The following is a 24,705-nucleotide window of genomic DNA, read 5'->3' on the forward strand; positions in this document are numbered from 1 at the left end:
CTACTATGAAGCTGAATAAAAACTGAACAATATTTATTAAGATATTTATACTTATTGCTTTTGTAAAACAAGTTTCATTTGTCAATTCATTATAATAAATTGCTTCCATAGATGTAGTTTTTTCAGGTAAAGTGACAACCCACGCAGACCCTAAATGATAAAACCAGATAGATTGAAAGATGTCCTTAAATGTGCGTGCTGTTGTAATTAGCTGGAATATATGGACCCAAAGAGTCAAAGATGTTAACGAGATCCTGTCACTGTCCACATTAAAGAGCCTTAAACAAGGTTTAGCGCTCTTGATATAAAGAGATCTCAGCTTGCTCAGTACCATTGCAAACACACCTTTAAAAATTCTTTTATCTTTTTATTATGGATACAAAAAAGAAGGAAAATCCGTTAAAACATTTGAAATCTAAAGTATTGAGTAAGGATTTCATTTTAGCACCATCCATTGTTCCCTTTTGTTGGAGAGAGGTTTTAGAAGGAAAAACCTCCTCCTTTGACGGTCAAGACGATAATAGCTGTTCTTTTGGTGAAAAGAGAAGAAGTTGATAGATATGGGTTGCTGCTAGTGTTGCTGTTAAAATCTTATCCAGTTTCCTAGAAGACAAAACAAGGCAGACATGCACAACAGGGAAGAGAAAACAAAAGCAAAGATAGGAAATGCAGCTTCTGTCTCTGGTTGGAGACGTTGCTGTTTGGAGAAACAGAGGCACAGCTCATGGTCTTATCTACCATGTCCAGAACTGGAAAACGTGTACCAGCATCAGGCTGTAAAGAGCATTGCTTTTAATTGCCTCTTCCTGGTCACAGGGTAACAGCAGTGTTGCAAAATATACAGTCTTGGCCAGCTTATAATTACACCATGGGGAAAAAGGAGTGGGATAGGAAAGAGAAGAAATAAGGTGGGGCAGGAAAAGGACATGTGGCAGGCAGAGACACAAATACTCTAATCCCAGTAGATGTATGGGATTCAGCTGGAGCCGGTCAAGGTGACAATGTCATATGGGTCTTTGGCCTCATCTGGTCTGGACATCTTTCATATTGGGATGACAAAGGCTCAGGGTCCCAGGAGGTGGTTAAGCCAGCTCCAGTAGCCAGTATTTTCCCCAAAATCACTTTTTTAAAGGACCCCAGAAGGGAATGATGTGTGGAATAGCCCATCCTCTCATTTTGTATACCAATTAGGCCTAGTTTCTGATAAAACCAGTTTTGGTTCATTGATTTTTCCAGTCTCACACTGTGTCTTGTTTACCAGGCATGATCTTGACACAGTCCTTGAATTGTATCAGGAGGGCTTTTTGTTGGGACTAATTCAGTCTTAACCTTCTGAACTTGAAAGATACTATTAAGCTTTTTGGGACATAGTCTAATAGACTTCTTGGTTTCTAAAGCAAAATTAAGTTGTTGTGAGTGTATGAAATTGTCTTTCAATTTGCAGATCCTGGTCTCACTTCAGGACAAACAGATATTTCTGCATTACAGCCTCGCTTGGAATATTATTCAACTCTTAAATTTGACTTCAATTTTGAGTCACTTTCAATAGTTCTTTACATCAATGACCGTAATGAGGTATGTGGTGAAATCTTCTAAAAGCTGGGGGAAAAAGTGTCAATTTTTTTGTCAGTAAAACTTATGATAGGAGAATAAAAATATTCTCTATTCTTGTTAACTTTGTATGACACCTTTGCTGCCGTAGAACTTACGATTTGCATTCTGTTACTTATGAACTACTTGGGTAAAATTGTTGCATACTTTTCCATTTTAGTAAATACTACTAGGAATATGGTAAACCAGTTCCAGTTCCCATGAAAAATTACATATGTGCGTATTTGAAACATGATTCCAGTTTACACTGGGCATTAGGCTTTATTAAGTAAAATGGAAACTGCATTATTGAGCTAAAAATGGCAATTCATTTAAAAAATTGCTAAGTGTTTAGACAAATGAGATGTACAAGTGAGGCTAATCTTGGAAAATGTGAAGTGTTTGTAGGTGGCTATAAAACAAATGCTAAATCTGCTCTTAGTGGCCCCTGGGAATGCCACTGACAACAATTGACACATGGGAATGTTTGTTTAAAATTAAACAAAAACTTCTGCATGTATGTGTGTGTCTTAAACACTAGGCATAATGAAAAAATGTTTGTTTCAGGTTGTGACCTTGTAATTCTTGTGTGGTTTTGGATTTGTAAATGCTGACAGACAGACAGCCTAATATGGTTAAATGCAGAGGCCCCAACTTAATTTAAAACTATAATCCAACTGGATTGACTGCCCACAACTCACCTGCAGAGTTGTGCTGATACGAATGTCAAAGAACACCAATAGCCTGGTTGGATTGTAAATCTGAGGGTAACTTTGAAGCCACCCTCCTTTTGCACCCTCAGGCATGCTCAAGGACTCTGACTGGAATCCAGAGTCCTAACCTGCTCCCCTTCTTTCCAGTAAGTCAGGGAGAGAGGCTGAGATGAACCACAAGCTGTGAGAGACATAGATGTGTGCCCATTCACCATGCACATTGTGCCCAGGACCAATGCCCAAACAGGCCACTGGGTTACAGAAACCTCTGTCAGACCCTTGCTAACCCACCCGCTCCACTGGAACCAGCCAACATTGGGACAGTTGTGATTTAAACCCTCAAAACCAGAACACCTAGATTCTGGCTGAGTGAAAGGTGAAAAAACCCAGAGCATTTTTCTAATTTGGTCATATGGGGATAAATCCCTTTCAGAGCGCAAAAATGGCTTTCAGCTTTAGCTCCCAGCATCATAACTAGAGATCCAGCAACTACCTTACCACAGTGACAAGACACGTGTGCTCTACCCCACCTACCTGCATGTGGGGTGGGAGAGAAAGTAAAGTAGAAGGGGGCAGTTGCTCCCAGCTGAGATTTTTGTCCTCCTCCCCTGGCTAAACCCATACTCTGGCTAGTGAAATTAACATTTGGTGTGATGGATGTGACAAAAATCACATATGTTGTAGCTAGATGATGTACCTTAATCACACTTTTGCTAATTATGCAGAATGAATTCCATTCTTCACTCACTTAATATCTGAGCTTCCTCAAATTTACCCTGTAATATCCCAAATTTTCAGATAGTATATAAATTTCTCCTCCCCCCCCCCCCCCGCCGTCACTGTTTGTGTGGAATTGAAGTTAATAAACTATTAGCAAAAAATCAGTTATAATATACAATGAATCATTCCAAAAGTATAGTTTACTCTTTCACGGATTAAAGTAGACTTTTCCTCACTCATTTTTAGATGAAAGAAACCATAATGCATCATTTGATGTCTGAAAGCTTGTAGTAGTACCAAAACCAGAAGTTTCTGAAACAGAAATAGCAGAATTAGAATTGCCAGAAAAAACAGTTAAAAAACAAAACAAAAAAAAAGGGCTAGTCTCATTTATGCTTAATTTCCAATTCTGTTTGTTCCCAGCAGTGATCTAGTACAAATAAAAAATCCTAAAGGCAACAGTGATGCATATAATTATTACCACAATTCTTGAATCATAAACGGAGTTTGATAAAAGGCTCTAAGAAAAGTTGTTTGAGATTGGGATCAACTTAACTATTAAATGTTTAGTGGGCTCCATAATAATCAGGGCCTTGGCAAGCCTGAATTTGACGTGGTTTGTCGTGGTAGCTGTAAGTGCAGCCAAAATACCAGTATTTGTAGCTTACAAGCTTCAGTTAATTGAGCATGATAGATCACACCAGGCTATTTTTTTCTTCCTTGTTGTCATCCTTCCCCTGTACACTTGGTGCAGTTTGAAGATGCCTCAGTTGCATTCTTGCCCATTTGCCACAGGACAAATAAAACAGTCGAGAAATTCATAGCATAGGCTTCAGGAAGATCAGATGAATTGCTATCAAAGTCTTTATTGTTCATACTTTTTAAGGTAGTTAAAGAAAACACAAAAAACCACCCACAGTATATGAAGCAAATATTTATCCTACAAGAATGATATACACTTGGCTTTCTATACTTTATCAGGTGGGATATAGACTGGCTTTGTGACAAAGACAACTTTTGTTCTATTGGTCAGTAATCTCTCTGGGTAGTGGATATAGATCACATGTCCCTGCAGGGGTTGTATTAGATCTGTCAGATGCTTTTGATATTGTTGATCATGAGATGGTGTTAATTCATCTATGGACTACAGTAGTGAATGAGGCTGCTGTTAAGTTGGTTTCTTTTCTCCCCTCAGCAGTTGTGGGCAACTGCTTTTCTTGGCCAAGAGATCTTCTGTAGGATGTCTTTCAGTCACACCTGATAGTTTGTGCACATGTACGCAGCTAAGGAGTATAGTCAAGAGGGTTGTTTTCAGTCTGCTGATGACACAAAACTGTCTCTGTCATTCATCTGACTCAGATGATGCACTTCAGCATCTTAGCCTTAGTTGCTCTCATCCATGCTCTAATCTCATCTAAATAAGTATAACTAACTTCTCTCATAACCAAATCATAAGGTACATTCAATCTCTAACATAAGCAGAAATACACTTATGTTTAATCTTCCGTTCCCTGTTTTTCCATTCCCCATAATTAATGTTTCCCAATGTTTTTGTAGCAGTCCCTGCTTTCACTGCATAGAGACAATTTACGCCTTGGTGAACTCAGACTACATCTCATGGCATCATCAGGGAAGATGTTTTCAGATGGTTCAATGGATGTTAATATTAAACTCAAGACGTGTACCCTGGATGATCTCAGAGAAGGGATTCAGAAAGTAACAGCGAGGTTAGTTGAATGCTCCGCAAATGAAGAGCTGCAGTGAAAGTGTTATCACTTGTAAATTACTTTTGAGAGGAATCTTGGCATTAGCAGCTTTACTGAAATTTTATAAATAAATGTTAGGTATAATTTGTCTGTTGAATATATTTGCTGAGCCATGGAATAATAGTATGGACAAATGTCAAAATAGAGCTGCCAGACACGGAAAGAGAAGTAAATAGGAAGCCTGGATCTCTGGAACTTCATAAAGCTTGGAATTGCTGGCTCAAGCTGAACCCCGTTTAGAGCTAGGTGGTTTTGTGTACTTAAAAACTTGATTCACATTCCCTGTCACACTATATCAGTTTTTGAAATGTTGTAATAAAATACACTAGACTACATTTGTATGACTGTAAAACAGAATTCATACTTGTCCCTAGTTTCTTTGCTTATAGAACACAAAAGGAATTCATTACTTTGGAGTTGGGATATATTGAAATAAGTGACTTTGAGGAGAAAGAATGCATTCCATTACCAATCTCCTTCTCTATCCAAATTCTTCTAATGCTCTAAAAGTTAATTAAAATAATGTTTTTTACATTGATTGTTTTTCAGAATGATTGACAAGAAATACAACAAGACAGATAATTATATGATTGATATAAACTACAAGCAAGATACAAATGGCATTGAAGTAGTTGCTATCCTTGATAAACTATATGTGTGCGCCAGTGTGGAGTTCCTGCTAACAGTGGCAGACTTCTTCATTAAATCCATGCCAACAGCTTCAACTGAAAGGTCTACTCAGGTTCAGTTAAAGCATGCCCCTGGAAAGCCCAAACATGACAAAGGTTTGCAAAAATGTATTTGGCTTTTTAAGGAGTCCCTGTGGGAAAGGAACAAAACATAACTTGCTGATATTTTTTTGAAGTTGTGTGGAACAGTATATCAAAGGGTTAAGTCCCCAAAATGAAGATAAATATGGTCAGTTAAGGTGCCAAGATTATACTGAACTGAACAGTAATCGTATCTAACTCTTGCTGTCGTACAACACCTAGGTATGTTCTCCAAAGATCTTAATAGGCTGGGATCAATTTCTACAGTGACAATAGAAGTATTTTTCCCTGTTTATAGTAAATTTTGTAAAAACAACTTGCATACCTATTTTTTTCACCCAGTAGTTGCTGTATATCTGTAGGCACTGAAAAAAACACTTAAATATTCAAAGGAAGCACACTTAAATTACCATACTGCTGTATGGACCATTAGTCTAAGCATAGCTCTCTGCTTTTAAGAAAGCAAGAAAGTGAAGAGAGAAACAGCACACTTTAAATGCAGGTTACAAAGAGTATTTGATCTTGCATATATGCTTTTGGAGTGTAAAATTCCTCCTTGGCTAAAGAAGACTTGAAAACAACACTGAGTTCCCTAGTTTGAAATTTTGGAGGGATTTTTAGTTAAAAATCCAAAACCTACCTACCTTCCCCTGCTTGGTAGAATTTTAAGGCTCCAACACTGGAATATGATGAAATAAGAAAAATAAGCAATTTGTTTTTCAGAACAGCTGTGGTCTAATATGATGAATAATTTATTTCTGTTCATAGGCCAGGGGTCAAGAATTTAGGCTCTATCTTGACTGATCCTTCAAAAATTCAGTGTTGAAGCTTTTCAGTTAAAGCAATTACTTGCTTTCCTTTTATTTATGGTATCACAAGGCATCTGTTTCCCACATGCCTTTGGATTCTCCAACTGCAACATATGGAACTCTAACTTCAGTATAACCTCTTGTAGGGGAGCAAGTTGGAGAATTTTGTGCTCTGTAAAGAGATCTCTTTCTGAGAAATTTACTCATAAAGACTTGGAAATAGGAGGTTGAGTAATTTTTAATGTTAGGAACTACAAGTAGATGGTTTACAGTAGCTTTTTATTCAGTTGTGGGGTTTTTTGTGTGTGGTTTTTTTGCCTATGTGACCACTTTACAGCTGTAGTATACCCTGGCTCCCACTGTTTTCAACAAGCCTTTTCATGTACAGCTCCTTTGTCTGGCTACTGGTAGATTATGCAATGTATCGTTTATAGGACCCACAGGGTTCTAGTCTAGTAAATGGTTGTAATGAAACCAAGTCACAGCATAATGTGTCATCATTTGAGGAAAACCTTCATGAAGTCCTGCTTCGGATCAGAAACTAGGAACAGGTTTCTTAAGCTTTTTTTCTACAGTATAAAATCACAGCCCTTCTTAATCCACCATAAATTAATTGTTGGATAGCATTTCTGATGATGTAATTTAAGATGTGATGTAAGTACATGTCTCAGTACTTTTTTTCTTTTTTGCCCAGAGGGTTCCTTACGGCCAAACATGACAGTAAAAGCAGTGGTCCTGGACCCAGAAATTGTATTTGTTGCCAATTTGACCAAGGCTGATGCTCCTGCCTTAAAAGCTTCATTCCAGTGTGATTTCTCTTTATCATCTGATAAGCTTGCACAAAGGATGACAGCTCAAGTGAAGGATGTAAAAGTGCTGGCCTGTGCTTTCCTCAGAGAAAAGCAGGACAAGAATATCACCACTGTAAGAAACCTCTTAGCATGCTTCACACACAAGGAAACTAGACACAGAACTGTTGGTTCATATAGCCTTTAATCAGTCGCACACCCTTCCTTCCCCCCCCCCCCCAAAGTCCAGCTCAGTTCCAGGGTAACATGAAGACATGTGTAAAGATGGGGGGGGGGGGACAGGGCGATTGTACTATGCCCTGAAGAGATAATTAATTTGGGCTATTTGGGTCAAAGGGGAGGGAGCTAGTCCAAAAAGTGATGGGATCAACTGGAGAATGCTGTGATATTCCCTTCATCTTAAATAAGCTGCAGCTTCAGCACCTCTGCTGATATCTGTTGTGTCAATATTGCATGTGGAGAGAGGCCACATACAATTAAAACATCAAGTTGATATGGGTGGTGTGTTCTTTCTGATTTGTACAAACATACTGTTAACCCCCATTTCCCCAGCTCCATTTCATTCTATTTGCTTACAGGCCAAAATGGCTGAGCTCCATAAGCCATCTCTCCAATTGCTTCTGCCCTTCCTTCCCCATCCCTCAAGGAAATGGGAAAGTTCTACTTTAACGGGACCCAGATCTCAAATAGAAATATTACAGAAAAAGTTGTAAAACTATGGAGCATAAGCACATTCAGTGAAAGATTTCTTCCTTGAGAAGACACTGATCATATAGTGTTTTTTTAATTTAAACATGGATTTTAGCACAAGCCTGTGAGCTAGAGCTTGAGCATAAAGCAGAAATTGATGATAGCAAGAACATATTGTAGCTAGGAAACTAAAGTTAACTTACGAATGATGAGTTAAGAATAGTTAATAGAAAACTGTTGACTTCATATTATGGGTTAGATTTGAGTCTGTAGGGCTAGCCTTAAGTATGGGCAACTGGTAACGGCATCACTCCAGAAGTAGCACTGTGGAAGTCCATTGGGCTCCTCCTTTTGCTGAGAGTGTGGGGAGTAACTTGTTTAACCTCTTTTCAGGAAGTAGTTTACTCACTCAAGGAATCTGTTCAGCTCTGTCCCTCCCTGCCCTTCAGTCCTCTTGCTTACAGGAAAGTATCTGGTGCCCGGCTACTGGAGCTCCTGCCTCCATGCCAGCATCCCATATTTGGATAGCTCCTATGTGACCACATAAAACCAGTATGGGAGGACTGTATTCCCCTGAAACAGTGCATAGCTCCATGCTTTTTGCCAAGTGTTAACTCTCTTTGGCCATAAAGAAGAAAGATGTGGGGAAATTTTTTTTTAAAAGATGGAAGCTTGGAATTAATTTATTTTATAACCATAAATTCAAATACTCCTTCAGGTGTTACAGCCTTGTTCTTTGGTGGTGGAAAATATGACACATGTTTCAGGATTGCAAAGTATGGCAGTGACAATAGAACAACTTATTATAAAGGTTAGTAATATTGTTAAAAATTGACTTAGAAAAAGCAGTTACACTTCTCAGATTAAAATTTTAACATGTTTTTTTTTCTTTTATTGCTGTCCAAAGTTGCCAATTTAGACCATCAAAATTCTATGTGTAATTTTGGTGTGGATGTCAAAACATTTTGGTAATATCACTATGAACAAGCACTGATAGTTCAGAGGTATTTTAAAATGCAGTGTACTAAATTATTAATTAGTATTAATGTATAGTCGGGTAGTTTGAAATCTGGTCAGTTAAAAAAAATCAGATAGTACCCTTTTTCCTGAGTCTCCAGCCAGTCTTTTTGGTTTCACAATTGGTTTTTCCTATTTTTAAAACACATTTCCCCTATTACTGAGTGCAAGACCTACATCTGTAACTTAGGTTGATAGTTGCTTTAAATTTATGCACAGTTACTTCTGTGCAAATGGTATAATTTGGTAGTTCTTAGAATGAAGCACTAATAAGTCATAAAATACCTTTCACTTAATGGCTTAATCAGTAATTTAAGGATAGCTACATTAAGAATCTTCACTTGACATTATTGCTAACTCTTCATTTTTATATAATGTGTGTTCTAATCATATCAGGGTAACTGGCACATATGGTGTTTTACAGTAAATCGGATTTCACCACTCACAGCAAGTCTTGACGATAAGAATGTTGGTGGCTTGCCTGTAAAATTAACTTTGGGTTGAAGTTCTGTAGAGTATGTACCGTACCACACAACAGGTTTAGCTTTTTAAATAAATATTGTGTGCTTAACATAAATGTTGATGCTTAAACAAGAAAATTGGTAGTATTTTAGCAGCGGTGGTGTTCACTGTATATATCAGAACGTTGTTAAAATATATGCTCTCTGTGCGCAACAGTAAGAAGGTTAGACTTTGTGACTTAGACCATCAAGAATACTTTTACAACTCTGAGAATATGGGTGGGAAAACTAGTGAGGATTTTAGGAAACATAGGTGAGAGACACTTATGCATGATGGCCATTTTTGTGCCCCAAATTTAAGTTGTTACTTGTTTGTGTAATCAGATACATGCCTTATTTATGTGATGGTTGATAACCTATAACAGATACCACACTTTTGTGGTATATCTTCAATGTCTAATTGTTTTCCATCTGGCTTACATGTAAAATTAAAAAAAAAAAAGTAAGCTACAAATGAGACTCTTTATTCTTAAAGATTTCACCAATCATTTTGAATACTGTGATGACTATAATGGCTGCCATAAAACCAAAGGCCAAAGAAGAGGATTCCAAAGGGACAACAAGTGATTCTGGCAACTTGTGGGATGTGAAATCCATTAACCAATGCAATGCTTGGTTCCTTGGTGTTGATGTAGCCACGGAAGCAACTGAAACTTTCACGGACAGTGAGCACGCTCTGAAAAATGAGAATTTTGACGTTGGTGTGAAATCAGTTCAGATCACCTTGGAATGTGGTCTGGGACATCGCACTGTTCCTTTATTATTAATAGAATCAGCATTTTCAGGAACACTTAAAAACTGGTCTTCCCTGTTGGGTGCCACTGCTGACTTGACACTGGAGGTAAGTGGGGTCAATTCATGCTTCCAAATTAAAATTGTTAAAGGCAGAAAAATGTTTTGAAATGCTAAAAGACAATTGCTTGATTTTTATGTAGTAGTGCTTGAAGTCCTCAATAATTATTGGGCTAGCATTGTACCAGTGCTGTAAAAATGCATAGGTAGTCATAATCAATACTCCCAAGAAGTCAGTCGCATTAGAGACAATGTAATCCGTGTAAGAACTGATAACAGGGAAAGGAGGAGGGGCAGACAGGAGAAACCATTATAATGTAATGTGGTTTCATAGTGTTATCAGTGTGCGTAGCTTGATGATTCCAGAAATGTAAACAATTATTTTTAAAAATCCCTATCATATAACAATCATTGTTGCCTCTCTACTTCTTTAACATTTTTGCGTATCCTTTGGGGTCTTGGTGATGAACCCCATCCCTCTTAATCTCTATGGAAAAGGTGATCTTGGGTATGCATGATCATGCTTCATGTACTTCCTCTTCTCCATACAGGCTATGTTTACACTGTGAGCTAGCGGTGTGATTCTTAGACATAGGAGCTCTCGTCTTCATCGAACTAGTGCGTTGAAACTAGTAGTGTGGACACGGCGGCGGCGGCAGCAGCAGCACAGGCTAGCCAACCTGAGTACCAACCTGCCTGAACCCTATGTGTACATACTGTGGGCAGTTGGCCGTTGGCCCTTGCTGATGCTACCTCTGCTACCGCGGCTATATTGCTGGTTTTATCAGGCTAGCTCAATGAGGGCTAGTGTGAGTAGGTCTATGCAAGCTGGGAATCACACCCCTAGCTTCTAGTATACTTGTAGCCATAGAGGATCAACAGCTACTGCATCTATCTCATGGTTGGCTAGTGTTTTAAAATATCTATCCTCACAACTACTTGTGATGAATTCTCCCCAGTGGAGGGTGTTGAGTCCCACATGGGGTTGGGAGGTCACCAAGACCCCAAGAGTTACTCCATGATCTCTGGTGTTGTCCAAGTGGCAAGAATGGGTCCCTGCAGCTGGGGAAGGTGAGAAGATCCATTAACTTGTTAGTGGACCCATGTTAATGAGCTGTACACTAGATATTCCTGTAGTTCAGGACTGTGAATGTGCTGGCAGGGGTCTGTCTATTACTTAACGCTCTAATCCCTTTCCTCACACATCCCCACCCCATGGTCAATTCCCAACCCCACCAAACAGCTCACAGAGTCCAGAACTGCTCACACTGTTGAGAATTCTGGGTCTCCAGATGCTGCCACTGGTGCTGTGGGAGGTGACAATGATTACATTAATGCATTAGGAATTGACTAATAGACTAACTTGAATTATCAGAATGTCCAGGCTAAGTCAGATTTAGAGCTAGTTACAATTTCTAAGTGATAGATTGAGAAAGAAGTCTAGTGCTATGAAAGGTAAGGAAACTAAGCTTGGTGTGCAGTCTGATAAACCTCTTTTTTAATAAAAGATATTCGTTACACACATTAAAACAGTCTGTGTTTTTATAAAATAGTTAATATTTAACCCAATGAAAGAACCATTATATGAAAGTTTGAGTTGGAAGAAATGCATATGCTTTCATAACATGGTAATATAACTACTATAAGGAGTGATCTAAAAATATGCTTTGATTTCCAACCCAATTTTAATTTTCTTTCAGGTTCATTATTACAATGAAACTTATGCAGTGTGGGAGCCTCTTATTGAACGAATTGATGGAGGAAGGAAACCATGGAATTTAAAACTTGAAGTACGGAAACATAACGGACAATATATGAAATATTCATTGTGAACATACAGCTTTTTTTAACATGTTGATGCATTAAGATACTGACCCATGACGTCCCAGATACTGTCCTCTTTGACTGAGGGTATGTGTACACTGCTATTAAAACCCCATAGTTAACCTGTGCCAGCTAATTCAGGCCGCAGGGTTGTTTAATTGCACTGTAGACTTCTGGACTTGGGCTGGAGCTGAGGCTCTAGGATCCTGTGAGGTGGGAGGGTCTCAGAGTTTGGGCTGCAGCCTGAACCTGGAGGTCTAGACTGGAATGGAACAGCCCAACAGCCACAGCCCACAAGCCAGAGTCAACTGGCACAGGCTAACTGTAGGTGTCTAATTGCAGTGTAGACAGACCTGTCAGGGTTGAAAATTCTGAATGTTATTTGCGGAATTCTCAAGGAGGCTGCCTTCAAAATATATATAATAGCCTCTTCCTTGTACATGATACTAAATCTGTCTTACTGACAAGAGGGGCAACACAAGCTTTCAGGAGAACTTGCCAAGACAATAGTCACTGCTAACTAGTGATTAAAAACATCTTGTGTAGAGAGGGAATTGTAATTATCCACACTTCTTAGAGATGCTGTTAGGCCTAGGTGGAGAAAATGCTGCCTTTGTGGATATTGCAATGTGCATTTTTAAGTAACAGCCATGTACTTTAATTCTCACCTGGTACTGATTTTGGATTCCAATAAATCTTTTTCCCCCGTAGGCAGATTGTATCCCATTTTTTTAATAAGATTTGCACTTGGAAATTCTTACTAAAACTGATGTTTTAGTATGAGAGAGAATTTTTACAGCCTCTTCTAGTTTCTGATGGATTTTGGGACCCTGGGTATTCAAGAAAAAAAATATTTAAGAGCATAACAAAGAACTCGTCAAAAAGCTAAAAGAACTAGTAAAAACTGAAGGAGGACAAAGTAAACAAAACAAAACAAAAACAAAACAAAAAAATCAATATCACCCAACAGGGATGATACTAAAAACCACTTTAGGACAAAAAGGTGAAGAGATCTCTGGAGGAGAACTCTCCCCTAGTCTGAGACATAGGGAAGGCAGCAGAAAAGCACTTCAGGGGAGCTTACCTCTTTGTACTGCAAACAAGACCCTGGAGCCTAAGGAGGCATCGTCAAAAGAGAGAGGCCCAGCTGATGATGATATGACAAAGGTGAAGAGAAGAGCTAAGTGCTAATTTGGAAATGAATGCGGTTACCACTTGAGATGCAAGAGCCTGAATATTGGTGGTAATGGAAAAACTCTTAGCCTTGCATATATTAACAGCTAAAAGCCATTGGACTATTTTCCTGAATGAAAGCAACAGAATCCACCAAATGTTAATGTCTTGATATTAAATAAAATAAAATGGGGAATTCTATTGGTCCTCAGTGTCACCTTGCACCATTATCTTCCAGATTGCTCATTAATTCATAATAACCAATTAGTCATTGAGCACCACATGATAAATGTGCAGCAGGGTATGTTGTTATAAAAGTGCAGAAAACAGTGCTATGTTTGACTTTGAATGTTGGTGGGTATGAAATAAATAATATATCCAAGATCATATTAAAGGAATTTGCTAATGATTTCTCAACACATTTGTGAAGTATGATTTTAAGAGAAAATTGCAAACCTGCATAAAGCTACTTAAATTTGGAGAAACAGTTTGTGTTCATGCTTATAAAATTAGACAAAGAGAATGTTTAATGCTGTTTTTTTCCTTTAGATAAAGACTAACCCTATACAAGATAAAAGTTTGATACCTGGGGATGATTTTGTTGTTCTTCCTGAAGCACAAACTGTGGTTAACATCTCTTCAAAGGATACAATGAATATAACAATATCCAAATGTTGTCTTGCTGTTTTCAATAATTTAGCCAAGGTAATTTTATTCCATACGGGACTTACCATGAATTAATTTTGTTTGTGGCCAGTCCTGAATTCTTATTCTTATTCTGCTCAGCCAGTCAGGTTGAGAGTCCACTTACTCATTTTCTGTCTTTCGTGATGGGGTGAATTCTTTCTTTTGCTATACAGTTGATCCTTCTAGCTATTAAAAAGTGAGTTTGACTTGTTCAGAAAGAAGCCAGCTGCTCCCTTGACTATGAAAATGGAGGTGCTGACACAGGACTTAAAAAGGGAGAAAATATGGGAGGGAAATGACTGAGTGAGAGTCTTGTAACTTAATCTGAATTGGTACAAGACATAGAAGCAGCCCTTCCCCATGGGTGCATGATCAATCTGGTCTCTGGTCTCCATTATAGGGTAGCCTAGCCTTTCAATAGGCATACTGGGGAAAAAAAGATACTTACTGACAGTTGGCCCTTCAAATTTAATGGAAGCAAGCCTCTGCAGCCCACCAGTGTGCTAAATTTCTATTGTATTTTCCTCTTACTCCTGAGGAGGTAGGACATGCTTGTTCACGTCCCAGAAGATGTTCTATTGTATGGATATTGCTCACTGATACTTTACTAAATAAATATAAATTGGGTTTATCTATGTAGGTGGTAATTATATCAGACTTATATGATTATTGTTAATTTATGAGTAATAAGTTATAATAATGTTAGTGGAATTTACGTTTTAGCGTGGTGAAAATGACTCGTATATTAATTTATGTAATACCAGATTACTTCAAAATACTGAATATTGCTTTTATACAATCATGCCAAAAGCACATACTTCCTGATATACAGTATATACTGTTGCTTCTGTAAAGAAGGTAGTATTGTGTATGGATGTTTTTATGTTAACTGGTTAAGATGTTTTATTCTATCATGACCACTATCCTTTAAAAATCTTATCATTGTACTTTCTTACAGGCATTTTCTGAAGGGACTGCCTCCACTTTTGATTATTCTTTAAAAGATAGGGCTCCTTTTACAGTGAAAAATGCACTGGGTGTCCCTCTCAAAGTGCATCCTACCATCAATCTTCGAGTGGTTGGTTCAACCTTAAAAGAAGATATTCATGATGTAGAAATTGGTCAGAATTTGGAACTGGAATATTCAGTTTTGGAACCTCTGCATCGAGGAAAGCTGTCGGCATTATACCGTCAAGAGAGCTGCCTGTTCACTTTGAGCTTAGGTAGTGTGCAAGGGATGACTGTTGGTAGCAATTGTGCTTGGTGAAGAGATTCAGGGGAGAGTTACTAGGCCAGGTACCATGTGGTCAAACTTAACCACTGAATTTCCTTGTTCACTCTGGAGATAACTGCTCGCCACCAGCTGGCAACTGTCTTTACTCTTGTCCCTGCTGGATGTTTCCTAGAGCCAGGGTTGCCACTCCATAGTCAATTTCTCAGAACACTGACTTGGGTGCTGGGAAAAGAGGAGTGGGGAAAATTCAAGTCCCTTTTCCTTTACTTCCCTAATAATAGAATTAAAGGTTAGTAAGAAGCACAGGCAGGTAGAACATCTTGCCATTCCATCAGAGGGCTAGGAGAGTTTGTGAGCTGATGCGATTGCACCTCAGCTGGCCTGCTGACCTCCCCAATGGAGATCCACCTGTCACCACTCACTTCATATAGTTAGATTCAATCTCTTTGGGATAGTCAGGAGTTCCCACATAGCAAGTTGTGCTGGTCAGTTCATTGGAGGGAGTAAGATAGTGTGAATCCTGCAATACTGGCATTCCCCCTGTCTCCTCATTAAGAATCTTAAGTTGTTTCTGTGTGAAACAAATAGGCTGAGGGTGCCTCATGATCTATATCTATTATGTAGCAAGTATCTTTTGTAGAAGCTGGTGGTATCATACTTGATTTTCCCAGCCATTATTGACGTAAAACTTACTTTTAATTTTCCCTTCTGGTTAACCATTTTCTAGTTATCGTGCGCCAAAAACACAACCTGCGAGTCTCTTATGTTGGAGGCTGTGGGGTAATTTTATTAAGGGGCTGGCATTGCATGTTTGCTTGAAAATGGTAATGATTTGTTATGTAAGTTTGCAGAATCACATACCAGTGTTGTTTTGTAAAACAGCGCCTCTAGGCTATACAGAAGTGGCAAACATCCCCATTGCAAAACCAGGCCGACGATTGCACAGTGTACGGACTCCTCTTGTCGACCACTCGGACTCTGTTCTGGTACAGATAGATGCAGCTGAAGGGAATAAAGTTATTACCATACGGTCTCCTCTGCAGGTAAAATGTATAATAAAATGCATAAAGTTAAATAAGCCCAAGGCCACTGCTTAGAGTTTGTTTACTTCTGGAGAGTAACTTGGGCTTCCTTTTTTCTTAATACATTTTGAGATTATTCTTCAGCAAAAAAGCAAACACGAACATATAAAGTAAAAGCAATTATTTCATAAATGTAAGTAATACTGCTTTAAATTTACATTTTAGATTGTAATTTTAAATGTGTTATAGGATTTGAATGGAGACGTTGTATGCATATGCCGGTATAAAAATCTGTTTTATGTTAAATACCTGTAATGGATAGAAGTGCTACCTTGGTTACATTCCATTTAAAGACGGTAGTTATTAAATTGTGGCTTAAATTGGCTCTCCTGCAGCTCTAAGCTATACGTTTTCAATATGTAATTTGTACTGCAAGATGCAACGTTTTCTTCCAAGCAAGTAATATTGTTAATTGTTATTGTTAAGGGCTCCAAAGTAGCATGATTGTGGTGGTGTTACTTTGATGTTTCACATTGCATTTTTTTTGCTTTATGTACACATTAGTTACTTTCTGAGGACAATTCTTTGTAAGTTTCAGTTTGCAAAGGAGCGTCCTAATTAGATTTACTAATTTTTGTACATTATGTATAGTTCATATTTTCATTTTGAAATTTGCGAAATATATTTAATGAGACGTATACATTTTTATCATAGATCAAGAATCATTTCTCTGTCCCATTTACAATCTACAAATTTGTTAGAGATGTTAGACTGCTGGAGCCAATAGGAGTATCTAAGCCTGAAGAGGAATTCCATGTTCCTTTAGATTCATACAGGTACACTTATACCGTTATGCCAAGTCTTACAGCGTGTGATGTGAAATTACCATTACTTGAATCAAAATATTTTTTTACCAACTCAATCTGTTAGTCTTACTAGACCACGCATACTCATCTTGTGCTGGGCTTTTTTCACGATTGAATTGACAAAAGCCAAATTATATTTATTTTTAAAAATAATTATATAATGCAACTGGGTGCATTAAAAAAGCCCCCAAAATAGTAGTAATGAAGGGCAAATGGTCCTTCAAAATGGTCTCAGTTTACATATGTGCAGTTACTTGTATTGCATGAACATAACCATGGTTATTAGTCATATTTTGTGAACAATTATTCCATTTGCCTAATCATAACTGCATTTGCAAATCTAACATTTTTATAAATCTGACCTGAAATAACTTGCAATGAGGGGAGAGTTTCTAAGATCCAGGGGCAAAGTCAATCCATTATCTTTGGTAGGAATGGTATAGCATTTACATGCTTTTTCACTGAAACACTTTGGCTTTTCTCGTTGTACTTTTGAATAATCGTTTATTATTTCCATTTGTTCCCTTTCCCCTCCCCGATTTTTAACTCCTTTTTTCCTTTATAGTGTATCTTACTTACAATGTGTTTATATTCAGTTGTTGATGTTTATTGTGAATTTCAGTGCTTTGAGACTTGAGGGAATGTAGAAGTTTTTAAACGCTTGCATGCCAGTGGAATTCTGGCCTAAAACAGGTGGGATATTAGAACTGTGAGCCTTACTTAAGCAGACATTTCAAAAGGTGACAGATGATTTTGGAAGGGGCAGATAGGCTTTCATCTCAGTCTCCAATGTCCATATTTTCGTTTAGGTCTCCAGGTGTCACAGTTCATTTAACTTCCTGTCAGCCTGTGTCTGGTGAAACACTCATTAAGGTGAATTATATATCCAAAGAATCATAGGCTAAACCAGAATTAAATAGTGGAATCAGAGTCAGACCTAATTAGAAGAAATAAACTACGTTTAGTGTCCCATAAGGATTCAGTTTAACCCATCTGCCTCTATTGACTTTACAAAATTGAGAGTTCATAGAGTCTAAGCATCCCAGGATCACATTATTTCTTTTGCCCACAGTGTCACACTGGGAGCTCATGTTAAGCTGATTGTCTATTTCAACTGCAAAGTCTTTTTCGGAGTCACTGTTTCCCAGAGTAGTTTCCTCAATCCTGTACATATTGACTGTTCTTTGTTTCCCAGATGTATACGTTTACATTTAGCCATATTAAAACATACATTATTTGCTTGCATTCAGTTTACCGAGTGACCTAGATAACTCTGAATCGGTGCCCTGTTCTCCATTATTTATGGCTCCCCCAATTTTTGTGTCATCTGCAGATTTTATCAGTGACGATTTTATGTTTCCTTCCAGGTCCTTGATAAAAATGTTGAATAGCATAGGGCCAAGAATCAATCCCTTTGGGACCCCGCTGGACACAGACGTGTTCAATGATGAGTTCCCATTTACAGTTATATTTTGAGACCCATCAGTTAGCCAGTTTTTAATCTATTTAATGTGTGCTATGTGAATTTTATATTCTCATTTTGTAAGAAAATGCCATGTGGTATGAAGTCAAAGTACGTTACATCAACACTATTACCTTAATCAATCAAACTTGTCATCTCATCAAAAAAAGATAACAGGTTAGTTTGACAGGATCTAGTATCCATAAACCCGTGCTAATTTGCATTATCTACATTATCCTCCTTCAGTTCTTAATTGGAGTGCCCTATCAGCTGCTTCAATGTCTTCTCCAGGATTGATGTCAAGCTGAAAGGTGTCTAATTACCCACTTCATCCCATTTGCCCTTATGAAAAGTTGGCACAACATTAACTTTCTTCCAATCTTTTGAAACTTGCCCAGTGCTCCAAGACTTGTTAAAAATCAGTGTAATGGTCCAGCAAGCTCCTCACCCAGGTCTTTTAAACTGTTGGGTGCAAGTCATTGGATCACTTGATTTTAAAATGTGTAACTTCAGTAGCTGCTGTTAACATCCTCCAGAGGTACTTGTGGAATGGAGAGAGTATTACCATTCCACAATGAGGCTTTATCAGGGATCAGCAACCTTTGGCATGCGGTCTGTCCGGGAAATCCGCTGGCTGGGCAGGGCTGTTTGTTTACCTGCTGCATTTGCAGGTTCAGCTGATCGCAGCTCCCGCTTGCCGTGGTTCACTGTTCCAGGCCAATGGAAGCTGCATGAAGCAGCGGCCAGCACATCCCTCGGCCCACGCTGCTTCCCGCAGTCCCCATTGGCCTGGAACGGTGAACCGCGATCAGTGGGAGCTGCAATCGGCCGAACCTGTGGACGCTGCAGGTAAACAAACTGTTCTGGCCCGCCATTGCGTTTCCCTGATGGGCCATGTGCCAAAGTCTTGCCAATTCCTGGGCTAGATCATGTTTTGTCCCCAGATACAGAACGGAAATATTTATTTAACACTTCTACCTTTTCTGCATTATTATTGGTGATTCTATCATTTCCATCTAATAATGGGCCCATACCGTTGTTAGGATTCTTGTTGTTCCTAATATATTTTAAAAAAACTCCTTATTGTACAAACTTGGCTGGCCATAGATTTCTCCTTGTATCTATCCCTTGGCTTTCTTGATCAGTTTTCTACAATTCCTAACTTCTGATTTATATTCGTCGTTCGTTCTTTCTTTCTTTCTGTCTGTCTTTCGTCAGCTGCCTTCATTTTCCCTCTAAACCAGGTCAGTTTATAGACCAGCACTGCCTTCTTCCTCAGTTGTGGGATTGCTCAGAAGGACCGGGTTTTCCATTTGAGGCAGCTGTTCATGGAATCTGCACTTCACCCAGTGCCTGTGGACCGCCAAGGCTTGGGACCGAGTGCCTCGGTGCAGAGCGCTCCGGTGTCGGTTTGCAATTGGGGGCCAAGGAAGGACTCTACTGCAGGAGACCCTCAGCATCAGTGATCCCCGGCACCACAAATAAGCACAGGGCCCTGGCACCACTCCACTTCTCGGGTGCCTCACAAGTGCAAAAAGCCTGGGAGAGGACGCTCCCCTTGCAGAGCTCCCAGACTGTCAGGGGATGCTTCGCAGCACGCGCGGAAGGAACCGGCTCCCAGGCAGCATGAGTTGGCGCCGTCAACTCCAGCGCCCCAGAAGGCACTGTTTAGTCGGGTGCAAAGTGACTCTCCAGCAGGGCACGGCCAGGTGGAAGTATTGGAGCCATTCTCCACCCTGGACACTTCAAGGCCGCAAGGGATCTCAGAGAGATGACTGTGGCCCAGCCCCCTGGTCATCAGGAACAAGTCTCTGGTACCAGTGAGGCCGACACCGTCCAGAGGCAAGCCTGCAATGTGTAGCGCTCAGTCACCAGTCTGGCATCGTGCCCGGCACCACTCCTGATCGCCATCACCACATCATTCCCCAGCACCGTGCTCAGCGGGAAAGTGCCTGGCACCGGAGGTGCAGTACTCCATCTTCCCGGCACCAAGCATACCTCTGCACCGGTCCATAACGCCCTTACAAGTGGCACCAGAGCGCAGAAGCTGATGGCCATCACCAGACAGGTGGCACTGGTCTCCCTCACCAGACTGTCAGCACCGGTCATCGGCAAGATCGTCATGGCACTGGTCCCTTGTTTCTTCCGCACAGCACCGATGGCCATCTCATGGGTCCCCAGCACCACCATGGTCTTCGCCCTTGGGTTCTTCAGACTCTGATAGAGTCCTACTATTGGAGGCGTAGTTGGCACAGGTTGAGCAGGTGCTGAAGGGACGTGCGTGTAGCTTGGCAGCCACAGTGGAACCCTCCTTGAAATGGCCTTTTTGGACCCACTAGGCTTACCATCAGGTCCAGGGTACCCCTTCCAGAAGATCTAGATTGGTGACCTCAGGATGCCCTCTTTCCCAGTCACCTAAGGATAGACCTGCTCCACGGGGAGCTGAAGTGACCCTCTCCTGGCTGCCCCCGCAGACTGTAACCTGCCCAATACCTGCCAGCACCTCACAAGACATCTGTCCGTGAGGAGCCAGTGTTGGAGCCTGGTGCAGTCCAAGAGCAACCCAGGCAACTCAAGGGCCAGGGAGGACCCTCTACCACTGCTGGGAACCTAATCTTCCTCACCTGACAAGGTGTTAGCAGGAGCATCAGCCGTAGGGCCCCCGCCCGTTGACCACAGGACACACTAAGACCTCCTCCATCACATCACCTGCAACATGAGCTTGCAGGTGGAGGAAGTGATCAAGACAGAGGACCCGATGGATGTTCTTGCCCCAGAAGGGCCTTCCCGGGTGGCACTGCCATTAATAAAGACCATCCAAAGCACTAATAAGACCCTGTGGCAGACACCAGCCTCCATCCCGCCCACCTCCAGAGGAGTTGAGAGGAAGTACTTCGTCCCTTCCGAGGGCTACGAATACCACTTCTCACACCCACACCCTTGCTCTCTGGTGGTCTCAGCAGTAAATGAGAAGGAGTGTCAGGAGCAACAGGCACCGGCCCTTAAGTCTAAGGAAGCTGAATGCATGGACCTATTCGGAAGGAAGGTCTATGCTGCTGGAAGCCTCCAGCTGAGGACAGCGAACCACTCCAGAGGACAAAGTCTAATATAGAATTCTCCTGCATTGGCTGCAACATCTTTTTTCATCCAGGTTACAAACACTAAAGAATTGACCATCTTATTATAAGTATTTCTTGTACTGTTAATAAGGTTGTCTGTGAATGTCCAGGAACGTGGTTGGTTGATACTCTTTCTGATAATCCTGATGCACAATTTTTCATTGCATAAAGGGTTAATCAGTTTGGGATTTCAGAGCTTTTTGGTTATTCAGTGTAATTTAGGTTATTCTATTTAAGTTTAGACTAAAATTAAATGTGTTGTCCACACTTGTGTTTTTGTGAAGGCTCTATTGGTTGTTTTTGGTTTTTTTCCCCTCCACACAGGTGTCATCTATTTATTCAACCAACAGGGATCTTAGAAGGTCAATTTAAAGAATCCACAACTTACATTGCCTGGAGAGAAGAGCTTCACAGAAGTAGTGAAGTGAGATGTATGTTACAGTGCCCTTCTACCGAAGTAAGCTTCTTGCCTCTAATAGTCATGACAACTGCTGTTCCTGATCAACTAAACTTTATTGCAACTCACGGGGAGGACTGGGATCCAGCCTACATTATCCATCTTTACCCAACGCTCACTTTGAGGAATCTTCTGCCATACTCTTTGAGATATTTACTTGAGGTATGGAATTTAAGCAATCGTGACTTTTTAAAATAAAGTTTAAGGAAAGCATTCAATGATTTCCATCTATAAACAGAAGATATTAAGTTATGTATTCTATGGACTACATTGGCTCTTGGAATCTAGGGCAAGGGATGTGGGCTGGAGTCGTTTTCTTCATCCCAAGTCAGTCCAAGTGTTCTTGTATGGTGAGGCTTGGTACCCAGAGACAGTTGGAGTTACTGTGTTGCCCTCCACCTGGAGTAACAATGGCTAGGGACCAGGTTTTTCTAGAGCATCAAATATTGCTCATACAAGGAAAACTGTTCCCCACTTGTACCTTAGTTTACTGCCAAGGAAAACCATATTGCTAAATGTCAAAACTGATGGACACCAGATTTTTTTTTCTGGCTATTGATCTAGGTCTTCATGATGGCCTTCTATAACATTTAACTTGGCTAGAAATGTGAAGAAGTTAATGACTTTCTTGATAATTTCCCCTTCCTCACTTTCTTGGTGAGGTAACATGGAGAAGCGTTTCCAGTGTCACATCGAAGGAGGACAGACTTCCATAAAGAGTAGTAGGACAATAATCCTTTCCCCCAAATCCATTGTGCACACGTGCTCTCCCTCCCACCCCCAAAACCCCAACAAACAAAAAAAAATCCACCCAAAAACTTTTAACTCTGTAGCTAAAATGCTAAAGTATTGCAGAAGTAAGGACATTTTGTCTTGGATTGTTTTGTTTTTTGTTTTGTAAGAAAACAAGACCCCTAAAAGAATGAAATCCTGTTAAGCTTTTGTACAGCGGCAGAGAGCCTAAAATGACTGCTGTGAGGTGTTTCAGCCTCCTGGTCTAAAGGAAATTGGTATTTATCCCATGATTTGCCAAGAAGCAGCCTGATGTTCATTGCACACGTTTCTGAGGCATTGAAGAGCACTAGTTAGTGTTTATTTCTGGTATCGCCAGCTGATTTGTGTGTCCTGGCTTCATTGATGAGAGGTAAAATGCATTAATTGCATCTGATCACCATAGGCCTACCTTAGGGCTTCAGAATACTACTACTATATTAGTCCCAAACTAGGAGAGTCTTTGGATGGACAGGTAATTATCAAACAATAAACAGAGTTTCTGAGAGAGCTTCTGGATCATGGATGTGCCACAAATTAGCCCAATTAAGTTATTTATATAGTTAATCGTGGTAGTTACTAAAAAAACTTTGTAGGTAGAGCTGTTTGCGACATAAATTTCTCTCGAAAAACTTGGGACAGGCTGACTGGGTAGGTCATGCTTGGATCCAAAATTGTAACAGGAGTGTAATCCTGTATGGAGAGAAAAGTGAGTAACAATTGTTGTCCCTGGGCAGGGGATCCTCTCACAGAAACAAATAGCTCTCAATTTGTAAAACTAAACTTGTATGTGCTAGTAGTTGGAGGAAAAGACCAAGTTAGCTCGCAGATCTGCCATGGGTTTTATGTGTAACTTGAGGCAAGTTGATTTAGCTACTGTGCTACCTGTAAAATACCTCTCTAACTATGAAATAGTTGAATGAAAGGGGTTGTATAAGAATCCCCTTGTTGATGGTTTGATCTGTTTTAGGTTTTGAAACCAGATTAAATTTGTGATAGTCTTTTCCCCATCTGGCCATACTGAATGCTGAAACACTGAGTTTGGACTTTAGACCAATATAGCTATTAAGAGAATGTTTGAAATAATAATATGATGATTAATCATTATGCTATAATATATTGGCTTGTCCCTGAGTTCTTAAGGCTTCCTGTGTACAGTGGGCAGTCATGATGGCCCTGTACTGTGTGTCTGTAGTCAAAGATATCCCTTAGTGGAAACTCTAGAGTCAAGCGAACAGGTAAGACTTAAAAAGTAGAATTTCAGCTATTGTACTCTTTTTGAAGTAACCACTGTTCAATACTGTATAGTTTTTACTAGTAAGCCTCTTAAAATTTGTTTGTTTTTTATTTTAGGGAACCGCAGAAGCTCATGAGTTGCTAGAAGGGAGTGCTGCTGATGTTCTTCACTCAAGAATCAATAGGGAAATAATGGAGTTAGTTCTGATAAAATATCAGGGTAAAAACTGGAATGGACATTTTAGAGTCCATGATGGGCTGCCCGAATTTTTTCCTGTGTGTTTTACCTCCAATTCCACAGATATGATGACAATAGATATCTATGTACATGTTAGGCAAGTTGGTAGCCGTATGATCCTGTCTGTGTTCAGTCCTTATTGGATAATCAATAAGACTTCCCGGGTTCTCCAGTATCGTGCTGAAGATATACATGTGAAACACCCAGCAGATTACAGGGATACTATCCTGTTTTCCTTTAAGAAAAGGAACATTTTTAGTAAAAACAAGGTATGCTACCTAATTTCTTTTAAAATATCCTCAAATGAGGAATTATTTAACTTTTGACATTATTCATGCTTGGCCTTGAAATTCTTACCCTGCTTCAGTATCAGTACTTGTTTAAAAGTAATCGATCAATATAACATCAGTATTTTTGTG

General features: G+C 39.8%; 1 protein-coding gene across 1 annotated transcript in view; it reads left to right on the forward strand.

Annotated features, from left to right (window-relative positions):
- VPS13C (vacuolar protein sorting 13 homolog C) overlaps nucleotides 1–24,705 on the forward strand; it is a 188,529-nt gene that overhangs the window by 107,509 nt on the left and 56,315 nt on the right. The window contains exons 49-61 of the mRNA XM_048868093.2: nucleotides 1,445–1,575; nucleotides 4,581–4,750; nucleotides 5,339–5,574; nucleotides 7,063–7,292; nucleotides 8,586–8,678; nucleotides 9,881–10,246; nucleotides 11,898–11,987; nucleotides 13,744–13,899; nucleotides 14,840–15,104; nucleotides 15,998–16,158; nucleotides 16,852–16,973; nucleotides 21,909–22,203; nucleotides 24,166–24,555. Coding sequence (XP_048724050.2) covers nucleotides 1,445–1,575; nucleotides 4,581–4,750; nucleotides 5,339–5,574; nucleotides 7,063–7,292; nucleotides 8,586–8,678; nucleotides 9,881–10,246; nucleotides 11,898–11,987; nucleotides 13,744–13,899; nucleotides 14,840–15,104; nucleotides 15,998–16,158; nucleotides 16,852–16,973; nucleotides 21,909–22,203; nucleotides 24,166–24,555 — 2,705 coding nt within the window. The remainder of the gene's footprint in view (nucleotides 1–1,444; nucleotides 1,576–4,580; nucleotides 4,751–5,338; nucleotides 5,575–7,062; nucleotides 7,293–8,585; nucleotides 8,679–9,880; nucleotides 10,247–11,897; nucleotides 11,988–13,743; nucleotides 13,900–14,839; nucleotides 15,105–15,997; nucleotides 16,159–16,851; nucleotides 16,974–21,908; nucleotides 22,204–24,165; nucleotides 24,556–24,705) is intronic.

The sequence above is a fragment of the Caretta caretta genome, chromosome 10 (assembly GCF_965140235.1).
Source record: "Caretta caretta isolate rCarCar2 chromosome 10, rCarCar1.hap1, whole genome shotgun sequence".
Classification (NCBI taxonomy): Eukaryota; Metazoa; Chordata; order Testudines; family Cheloniidae; genus Caretta; species Caretta caretta.